The 11,532-nt window shown below is 40.7% G+C and overlaps 1 protein-coding gene across 1 annotated transcript; it reads right to left on the reverse strand.

Annotated features, from left to right (window-relative positions):
• Positions 1-534: 534 nt before the first annotated feature.
• Positions 535-11,275, reverse strand: LOC144640758 (carboxy-terminal kinesin 2-like; the record flags this gene model as incomplete). Its single annotated transcript, XM_078499835.1, has 8 exons — positions 535-782; positions 1,739-1,915; positions 3,501-3,785; positions 5,295-5,588; positions 6,084-6,332; positions 9,064-9,254; positions 10,035-10,308; positions 11,132-11,275. Coding segments are annotated over 8 exons (1,862 nt in total), but the record flags the coding sequence as incomplete, so codon positions are not given.
• Positions 11,276-11,532: the final 257 nt, after the last annotated feature.

Here is an 11,532-nt window from a genome sequence, read left to right on the forward strand (position 1 = left end):
GAAAGTGATAAATGATCATCGCAGTGAAATTCCAATTTAAGCAATTGGAATAAAGAAGCCTGAAAAAAAAAATTCAGGGCTTCAACGAGATTCGAACCCGTGACCTCCGCGATACCGGTGCGATGCTCTACCAAGTGAGCTATTGAAGCCACACATTGGGAGCGAGGTCAATTGTGAGTTCATATTTTACCCGTGAGAGGAGTGAAATGATGTAATGTATATGAAATAATTCATATATGAACTGCGGATGGATATGAAAGTGATAAATGATCATCGCAGTGAAATTCCAATTTAAGCAATTGGAATTGAGCTATTGGGTGGCTTCAATAGCTCACTTGGTAGGAGCATCGCACCGGCATCGCGGAGGTCACGGGTTCGAATCCCGTTGAAGCCCTGAATTTTTTTCATGCTTCTTTATTCCAATTGCTAAAATTGGAAATTCACTGCGATGATCATTTATCACTTTCATATCCATCCGCAGTTCACTATATGAATTATTTCATATACATTACATCACAATAAAAAAGGTCAAACCCCAAGATGCGAGCTTCACACGATAAAATTAGCTCTAATATTTCAAAATATAAGTCATTTTCCGTATCATTTACTTTATTTTTGAGTAAATACTCGATGGGTTCTGTACCTTGGCACTTTTCACCGGTAAGAAGATTTTCTCCGACAAGTTTCAACCTAAAGACGCTGTGACTTCGTGAGGATCGTTCATTGCACTGAGTGGCGGCCACAGCTCTGTTCTGAGTCGCCTTCTCCAACAGACTGTACACCTGGAAATTAAAACACAGACACTACTCTTACTAACATGCGACACATTTTCTACTTTCCCTTACCAGTACTTTCTTTGGTCGGAAAAATAAATCGTCTCTTTCTCGTTAACGGGTATGGTGACCTATCAATTTTTTCTCAGATTTTGGGTGTAGCGATCAAGTTCTTTCTGTCAAACGAAAACAGATCAATTCCCATGTTTAAAAAATAAATTGTCAATGGAAATGTGTACTTTGCCAGTACTCGTAAGGGAATTATTAAGGAATTATGAGGTTAATACAAGGTATTCCTGTTCCTAAACGAATATGGGGACCCCACTTTTTATTTGAAAATTTACGTTTAAGGTAATCAACAAGTAGACAAAATTTGGTTGAAAACCTATGTTCAGTTTTATTTCGGGGCAATGACCTTAATGGTTTTATTTTTTGGTGTCGTGTCAAGGTACGTCACACAATGTCTCTTGTGTTATGTTTCGCAAAACCTTCCTTAGAAACAACCGTCCTAAGTGACGGACCATTTAATTCTTCACGGTGGAGGCGGGGGGAAGGGTTGGGTAATTTTTCTGAGTACGATTTTTTTTTCGGCATTGGTATTTTGCAAGAATTTTCATTATTAACATGACCCTCTGTGAGAGTTTTTTGCAGCATCCATCTTTGGCGGGTGGTGCTTGCTTGAATTTTTTTTCGTGATTTCCTGTGTACGATTTTTTCTCCAACTTTTCTTGTGCAAGAATAATTTTTTCGTAATTGCCCGAAGCTCCTCCCCCCTCAAAAATTAAATGGTCTGCCCCTATAGGCTGCCTGTCAAATTTTGGGCTTCTTAACGGTTCCGCTGCCTCTGGTCACACAACGTTTTGCTTCGCAAGTCACACAATATCACACAATATCACGCTATTTTCTTCTATTGTTGGTCACACAGCATTTTCTAAAGAGGAACAGTGTGACACTGAGGGACTAACCTGTCTTTCTGACGTGACAGTCACGGTCTTCACGTTCGTGACAGTAACTTCGCACGCCCCGCTCGTGCTGCTGGGATTGACAAGTTTTATGTCGTGCTTTGTATTAGCATCTCCAGAACCCAGAAGGTCCTTGATAGTTTCGTTGTAAATTTCCAGGAAGCTGGCTTCAATGGCGTACTAACAGGGGAAAAAGTACATGTAAGATTACCCGATAAATCTAGAAAAGAAGTGGTTGAAGGAAAGAACAGGGTCGACAGCTGACCTTAATCCATCTGAAAATTTTTTAGGTGGATTTCCTGTGACGCGTCACTTTTTACGTGCGTGAAAAAATTTAGAGACAATGTATGAACGAACTTGCGTTAACGTGTAAGCAAGTCGTTCATACATTGTCTCCATTTTTTTCACGCACGTAAAAATAACGCTTCACTGGAAACCTTAGCCTTAGAAACAATGTATGAACGACTTGCGGAAACGTTTACGCAAGTCGTCCATACATTGTCTCTAAATTTTTTTCCCGCATTAGATTTTTTCTGGTGTCCAAATTGTAAATAAGCGCCGGGGTGCTTATTCGAGTAAATACGGTCCGTAGTGTTTATCGGTTTTCGAACAACCCGCCCATGGTCTCTATCAGGCTCTCAATTTCCGGAAAAACGCACGGATAGCGGCGGGCGAAATAACCTGAGTATCAGGCCTTCCTAAGGGGAGGGGGGAGGGTAGGCTACGGGCGAAAAGGCTTTCTCTTTTTCGTTCTAATCCTTGTGCTAGCGTTTTACTCACAAACTTTGAGCTCGCAGGGATGTAGCTAAGAAAACACTAAGCCGGCTAATAAACAAGCTTGCCCAGCTGGCTTTTCTGGCCTTAGAAACTCTAAATCCGGCGTATCAAACCGAACGAAATCGAACAAATTTTTCATCGAACTCAATCGAACGAAATCGAATCTAATCGAACGATTAAATTCGATTTTGTTCGGTCATCGAACGAAATCGGACGACAATTTTTTTTGGGAGTTCGATTTCCGAACCAAATCGAACGAAATCGAATTGCGTTCGATTAAGTTCGGAAATCGAACTTGTTAGTAGCTAAAATTTAAAATAACGAAATTGGAACCTTATGAGCGAGTAAAAAGTTAATGGAATAAGTGACTGGACACTCGTTTCTCGTTTGATCCTAAAGAAACAAAACATAATATTCGAGCAATCTAATACGCCCGGGAATACGTAGTAAGCCATTTATAAACTCGCATGAGGGATCTAATTATAAATACTCAAATACAACACCCGGCGTATCGTATCAAGTGAAAACGGTATTTTAGAATAACATTTTGCGAATTAAAACTTTATATGATTAAACAATATAGCATTGCACATGGGGATGAAGGTGCACGCCGTATGTGACATGTCTTAACCGTAATTTTATTGTTGTTAGTGACAGAATTATTTCTTCATTTTGACATAAAAAGTATGAAAATAAAGGAAACATAACTTTAGATGACTGGATCGATTGACGCATTTACCCGGGCATTTATCTCCGTGATCATCATGAAGGAAAACTGAACATTCGCTCGATTCAGATCATATCGTCATACGACGTAAGCCGCTCGCTTTGGTGTCGTTCGACGACCGAACTAAATCGAACGTCATCGGACTTTCGATTTGCATTTATTTTTTGTGAGTTCGATTGAGTTCGAAAACCGAACGTTCGATTTGATACGCCGGGTCTAAACAGTAGCACAACAACCTGCTGGTGCTAAATCGAAGCTCACCTGCCAGCCTTTCTCCTTGAGGTCCTGGGACGTTCGGAACACTTGCTCCATGGCCCTAGGAATCATTCCTTGTTGATCGTGGTCCGCGGTGTTTCCTTCCATGGTGTAGGTTTTTCCCGAGCCTGTCTGTCCATAAGCAAATATACAGACATTGTAGCCATCCAGAGCTGATTGAATCAATTGCGAAATTTCACCGAAAACATCCTGCTGGCTTGAAGACGGGGTGAACACTTTGTCGAAGGAGAATTCGTGTTTAGGTGCAGCTTTTTTGGTTCCGCAAATACTCTGTGGATGATAAAAATCAAAGCTCAAAAGGGGGTACTTTTTGTGCAATCAGTTCCAAGAAGTAAACTACAGAGTTTCTATTACTGAAATAGTTATTTTTAAGATTACGATAAAATGCCGGTTAAAAGCCAACTGAAAGGCCCCTCCCCGCCTCCCGATCAGTGGCCCATCCCGATTAGCATTTTGAAACGGGTATTTTTATGCCGCTTAAAGGCCTTTCCCCCCCATATATAAAGCTCCCCAAGTTATAAGCACACCAAAAGCTAGCCTGCGAATACAGCCGTCCCTCATCGCTCTAGTAGCTGGAGTGATGAGAGGCAGCTGTATTCGCAGGCTAAGCCAAAGCCCCTTACGAAGTTGTTTTAGCCCAGGGCTTTTAACCGGCATTTACGGTATTGAGAGCAGCAGTTTTCGTGTGTCACAGATGTTGGCTGCAAACGGTAACGTGACAGGAATTGCGAGATTTTAATGTGTGATACAGCGTTACTAACAGGAATAGACTTTAAGGTCGCGGGGGACACCTTAGGCTCATTATTATGCATTTATTTAAAGCGTATGCACGAAGTACAACGACTGACATCGACAACTTTACGAGATATTTACGACTGGACAAAAATATGGGCGCGTGCGTGTGAATTGTAAAAAATCCCTGTTTCTTTGATATTTTAACCAATTTAAAACAACACTTAGCGATATACGTTCATATAGATTGTAGGAAGTCTTTGAGCTTATTTAATTTTTATTTAAATTTGAATATTTCTGCAACTCAGAGTAATCACAAAATATTTGGCATAAACAATCGTGCCCTTTTTAAAAACGCATTGTTCTCACCATAAAAGCGTGGAATATAATTACCATAATCACATCTCTCCTTGGCAAAATGATCGTATTTAGGTCGGGACACCTTCGGAAATCTCAAAGTTTGGACTTTTCCGACAATTTTGTGGCAGAGAATACAGCGCGGATACAGAACTTCATTACTTGCCACTGCAGATAGGTAAACTATGAATACTGTAGTGTGTCATAACAGAAGCGGAATTTTAAAAGAGCGCTTTTAGAAAGAGGTAGAAGACATTAAATTCAAATTTGCGCACTTAAACCGCCATAACTTGCTGGCAAACTTTAAATTAAAAAATCCGCTTCTGTTATGACACTCTTGAGGTATTGACTGATTAGCTTTTGACAAGATCACAGTGTGCTGTCTCCTACTCGTTCCGCAAACTCTGCCACAAAATCATGTTTTTCCAAATTTGGCACTAACGAGGCTATAACATCGCCGGTAAATGCAATCTACCAAATAAAAGATGACATTCACAATCTTTCGTCATTTCTTTATGTCTCTGTAAAATTTGAGCTTAATCGCACACATAACAGCTGAGAAATAAGCGTTTTAAAAGATGCAGGTCAAGCAAAATTTCCCTTCATGAATTTATTCATGCAGTTGGTATCCCCCACGACCTTAAGGGCGGAAAATTTAAAACTGGCTTGATGTTTAAAACATTTATTTACCTCATTTGGCGACGTTGGTTCCAGTACCAGTTCCCTCTCGTCCTGCCCAAAAGAAAACATGCATTGCCGCTGATCCTCTTCTGACGTCAACATGGGCCGTACGCGACAGAAGACCCGGATGTTGCCTTTCAGCTCCTGAATGGTGTTATGAAGCTCACGCCGGATTGTTTCTTCGGAGCGCAGTTTGGATTCCAGATCGGCCACGTTAACTTGAAGACCTTGTATCGCCTCTTCGAGTTTTGCAATAGTGTCGCTTTTTTGTTGACTTTCGTTGAGCGTTTTTTCAAGATTAACCTTTTGGAAAGACGTCGAAAGTGATTATTTGAATTTTCAGGTTGCGGGCCATCAACAGAGTAATACACTGCTATTTCTGAGCGGACTCATTTGCTTTGCGAGGAAGCATCTGAAAAAATTCGACCCTAAACATTCCGCGTTGATGACGTGGCTCTGCAGAGATTCGTGTAGTGTCTCTGTTTGGTTTTACTTGCGCGCGAAAACTCGTAACTAAGCAACAGCCAATCAGAGACACTGCACGGACCTGCATAGTGTTGTGCATCAGAATGGAATTTTTTGTTGGAAGGCGAAAAATAAAGAGGACGCGATGAGAAGTAACTGTTTTAGTCAGGGTAAGTGGTGATACAAATAAGTGCTGATGAAAAAAAAAATAAAGAGAACTACAGAAAGGCACAAACAAAGTAGACAAGGAGTAGATTGGGATAAGATAATGAAGAAAGCTACAAAAAGAAAAAAACAAACAAAAAACCCCAGCAAAACTAGTACTAAACCGACCTTTGTAGCCTGTAGTTCTGTGGTAATTCCCAGCGAATCTGCTGTCATTTTAGCCACAGTGAATTTCAGGGCCATGACCTCTTGTTTGGAGATATTAAGTTCATTTTCAAGCGAGTCTTTCTCCTGTTGCAGACATTTCTTGGCTCGCTTCTCGACTTCCAGCTCAAACTCGTGTTTTAGTTGAAGGGATCTCACTTCTTCCTCAGTGTTTATGAGTTTAGTCTGGAGATCCTGAATCTTGGCTGTGGCCTAAGAAGAGACAGTTTTATAACAATGAGGAAATTGAGTACTGCATACATGAACGTTACAAGTACCGTTAGATTATGATTCGATTTAGCACCCTCCCTCCAATAAAATAAAAAAGTAAGTACCCCCCTTTTTAACATGTTTTTGTTCATTAATAAGCGCATCACATTGAAAAAGAAAGAGCGTTAGGGTGGAAAGGGGAGAAATAAAGAAAGCAGGCAAGAAGGCAAGGAAAGAAGGAAGAAAGGTAGGTATAGGTAAGTTGGTAGGGAGGGAGGGAGGAAGGAAAAAATAAAGAAAAAAATTGGGAACAATTGATCGATCGAACATTGTTCTTCATCTAATGTTTTATACCCTTTTATAAATAATCTTTTTACCTCTACACAGGCGGTGTTGGACACGACTCGCAAAGCATGCCGGAATAAATTTTCAATTGCACTCATTATCGTCTGATCGCCGATTTGTAAACATCTCCTCGCGGTGCAAAGATATTCCAATGCTGAAAGAAATATCGGAGGAAATCCATATCAAATCTTTCGCGAGCCTAGTAGCACCTATAGATGATCATAGATGCGTATTGCTGGATTCATAAAGGCGATATTTTACGGCGGAACAACTCATATTTTGGATTCGAAACATCGCGGTTCGTCGACTATTGGAAATATTATTCGATTCTAGCACGTTTGTGATCGAAGTAAACGCGCTAAAATTGAACTTATCTTTGGCGCTTTGCTTTTCAGAAATGTTGAGTAATGAATGAAGTACGTCGATGTACTACTGGCCAACGCAGTTCGCTGAGTTGTTTTACTTGGAGGGCCCAACGGCCGTTTTGATATATATGCCGAGTATCGGCCAAACAAAATGATGATATAAACACTTAATATTCGTCTTCTTGAATAGATAGGTGGAATTTCTTGTTCTTCAAGCGAGTTGCGCGAAGGATAAGTGGAACACATGTATATTTATCGTTCTATTAAAGCGGGCTGCGCGAAGGATAAGTGGAGTCAAGAGAGGATATTTTTCATTGTTTATGTTGCGCGAAGGATAAGTGGAATACGTGTATATTTTTCGTTCTTAATTAAAGCGAGTGCGCGAAGTATATATACCGGTAAGTGGAATACATGCAAATTTCTCGTTCTTACTAAAGCGTGTTGCGCGAAGCCGATAAGTGTAATACATGTGTATTTCTCATTCATAAAGCATGTTGAGCGAAGGATAATTATTCGTCGACTGCGGGACTGCGGGAGCATTATAGTTCAACTGCCTGTGGCTGGGCAATCGCTCCGACATGCCGAATATCGGCCAAACAAAAGGATGATATAAACACTACAATAACAAAAATGGCAAGTGAACATTAAAATATAAATACACATGAACGGGAGTACCAAATTAAGCCCTTGTCCTGTAAGAACATCGACAGAAATCACACCATCAACTCCCGCAGAATGCCGCGAAATGGGAGAGAACAGAGTGACATATCAAGGAAAAAACCCCAACTTCAAGTCCAAATTTGACCGTTAAAACGGCGGGGCCCGCCCGGGCCCGCCGTACTTTTCTTAAAGTTCAACTACCGAACTTAAGTTCTATTCAAAAATAATCTACAGTACTGATCCTTGTTTGTCAAGAAATGAGCAAATGTTCATCGACGTCGAACGCTTGCGTCAAACAACCCTTTACCATATAGCATGATTTCAATCGACTAGTTTTGAGAGAAAAATCGCTTCCCTTAATTCAGAACTTGACAGATGACTGGCCTAGGTATTATTCTTTCAGCTCCAATAAAATAATCCGTAACAACCGTTAAAGTTTCGCCGGAATCGCACGAAAGAGATGAGACCTTCTTAAAATCCCGCGACAAAATTGTCCGCCATTGCTTCCACCAAGGTGACAAATGATTGGTCGAAAAATGTCACGTGAACCGTGTCCAACACCGCCTGACCTCTACATGTAACTGATGAGAGAGTGTCAAGTTTTTGAAGACTGCCAATCGGCAAATGAGGATAATGCTCACTGTCACTCAACCCTCCAAGTTTATTTAGCCATTTGGCCACTGACTGCTCAAGTTTGGTCGCCAGGGAAAATTTTAGTCGCTAAATTAAGCTTACGCTTTCAATCCTTCTTCTCAATTTTAGTCGCCAGGCTGGCGACTTTGGTTCCAATTCAGTCGCCAGCTCTAAAATTTTAGTCGCCATGGCGACTTAAATGGTCTTAACTTGGAGGGTTAAATAAAAATAAAAATAAAAAAAATAAATGGTGTTTATAGTGGTCATGCACTTAGCTTTATATCTCTACGAGATAGCTAGTTTTCAGGCATGCCACTGAAACAGAGGAAACAAATATTCAAATGAAAATAACAAGGTTAAAAATCCCAACTGGCAGGAGGCAGATCAGTTGGCTATATACAAAGCGTGGTCGAGGATTTGAACTCGGGACAACCGAGAAACAAATCCAGCTAGTGGCCAGGGCAAGTCTTGAACCGGGGACCACCGGATTACAACACCAGCGCCCCAAACCACTCGGCCACGCTTGCCTCCTGAGGGTTGTCACTCAAAAAATCACATTGTAGAATGTTACCATCCATCAGCAATAAAAATGGTATTTCTGAAGGGTCGCTGGCAAAACGTGTGTGATGAAATTTGCTATATACCCCCCCCCCCCCAGCTGGCGCATTGGCTGATCGAAAAAACAAAAGCTAAAAGAGAAAGAGAAAAAAGGAGAGAAAAGAATATCTAACCTCTTCAGTTTGTTGGTGTTTTACTTGCACTGTGCCTTCAAGTTGTTTGTTCAAAGATTCCAAAAAGCCTATCCTTCCTTGATTATCACCAATTGTCTTTGTCATGTCCTCCATAAAAGTTTTCGATTTTAGCATCAAACCCTCCATGTCTTCCAATCTTCCTTTGTAGTCCCAAGCAGGTCGTTTCTTTCCTGGCAAAAAAGAAAAAAAAAAAAGGGATAGCATAAGCGTGCATCAATGTTTTTTTTAGCATGAATAAAGCGGTGTTTTTCTTTGCACTTAACACTTCCTGTGCTCTAAGATTCTACCTGAAATTCCATACTCATGATGCCACTCTACAGACATCCATGTAGTGTCTCTAATTGGTTGTTGTTGTTTTGAATTTTTGTGCAAAAGTAACAACCAATCACAGACACTTCACAGATCGCTGCAAAGCTACGTCATCAGACATCAGTACGGAATTTTTCAACTCGAATCATAGCAACTCAACTCTCCAGTGAGAAAGGAATTGAGGGCCCGAAAAAAGTCTTTGACAGTTTCTCAGTGGTTGCAATTCCTTTGAGGAGAAGCGATGATCCCACAAACATGGCATGTTGAAGGCAAAGTGCCCTTGGAGCAACAATGCGCTAGAAGAACCTGGGAGACCACACCCCTTTAAAGGAATCAGACGTTAATATTCCCTTATGGGAACAGAATATTTTCTTTCTTTCCTTAATAATAGGAGTGTAAATGTGTTCAGTTAACAGGGCTGCAAATACTTTTTCACTTGAAAGGACATATGTCCTACTAAGACACCATCTTGGTCAGACAAAACAAAATTGTGGTCGGATAGATTTTTATTCATTGTTGCCGTAAAATGATTTTTGATCAAAAATTGTCCAAACAATCTGTCTGACCACATTTGGGATTTCGTCGGACATGACCAAATTTTGGTTGGCCAACAACGTTAACTATACAGAACAACTACTCACCCTTTGCACCAAACATTGCTTCAGAAGCAGGTGCCTTTGAACTGGCATTTTTATTTGCTGTTGTTGGTGGTCTAGAAGCTATAGTTTGTCTCTTGGTAGTAGCAGACACTGGTGCTGGTCGCGCCTGTGTAGAAGCCGTACCTCGTCTCATAGTACTCGCTGAAGTTTGACGTCTTAAAGTCGAGGAGACAGCTGACCTAGTTGTACCAGTTTTGACTTGAGGTGCAGGCTTCAAAGAAGTTTGGGATGTTGATTTCTTCATTTTAGGTGGCGGCTGCAATGAAGGGATATTTTAAAAAATAGAACTTTACAGTTAACGTTTTACAGTGCCTCTCTTCACCCAGGTGTATAAATGGGTACCTACAAATCAAATACTGGGGGTAACCTTAGGATGGTCCAGCATCCCACTCAGAGGGAAGTAGAAACACTCAGGACTAGCTAAATGCTAAAGGAACCAGGATAAGCTCTTAAAATATAAATTATTGTATTTGATTGCCATACAGGGCATTTGCAGGCGAAGATCCAAGAAGGCTGCAGCAGTGCATGCACAACCTCATGCCATGGCAGCCTAAGGTGTGGGGCCCTCCTCAATCCACCCCTGATTTATTTAGTACCACTACGTGTGAGGTGGAGAACACTGATTGATGCTCTATGATTTCTTTGAGAGGAACTTAGGATCTATGGAAATGATTACATGACATTTATTTGAGCAGTCCCCAAAATGGTCAAAGAGCTAATAAGATTTCAAGTTACACTCTTGTGTCTAAGAAATAGACATCTCTTGACGCTTTTGCTTCATTTGAGAACAGTCGGGAGAACAAGTGCCTGTTGATGGCAACATCACTTCTCTGAGAAGTGACTGAGCCTGCAATATTCTTCCCAGGAGTTGCTACTAATACTACATAATACTACACGGATCTTGTTCTGTTGAGTTATATACTCAGTCATCTATATTCAATTTTTCAGGTCAAAGTCCCCAAAATAAAGTTGTTATCTTTACTCAGAAGCCTATCAGGTAGTCTATCTGACACATGTAGGCTTCTGCTTTACTTTAACAATGGAAAAGATTCCCTTCAATCTTAATCTCGCATACAAACCTCACAGTTGGGGGGTGCAGCATTGGTAAATGCCTGTTCACGAGGCCTCTTGATGGCTGACGGTGGCCTAAGTTTACTGACAAATGGTTTTGCCATTTGCTTACTGGCCATGATATTTTGATCTTGTGTTGATAATGGGGAACGCTAAAGAAAAATTAGAAAATATATTTTGTGGTCAGACAGCAGTGTTGCATGTACAGTATAAAATTTTCATCATATATCATTCGCTCCGATTGGTCATGTGAATAATATTGCTTTTTACATACATTTGTATTATCAGGCTTATGAAAACATCATCTATGTAAACATGTATCTAGTCTGGGGACAGGCGCATGTTTGGGTTACCACAAAGTGGCGAAGCTGCAAAAAGGAGTTGGCAAGGGAATCATATGAGGAAGTGA

Source organism: Oculina patagonica, unplaced genomic scaffold (assembly GCF_052425735.1).
Source record: "Oculina patagonica isolate OP01 unplaced genomic scaffold, crgOcupat unplaced453, whole genome shotgun sequence".
In the NCBI taxonomy this organism is placed as follows: domain Eukaryota; kingdom Metazoa; phylum Cnidaria; class Anthozoa; order Scleractinia; family Oculinidae; genus Oculina; species Oculina patagonica.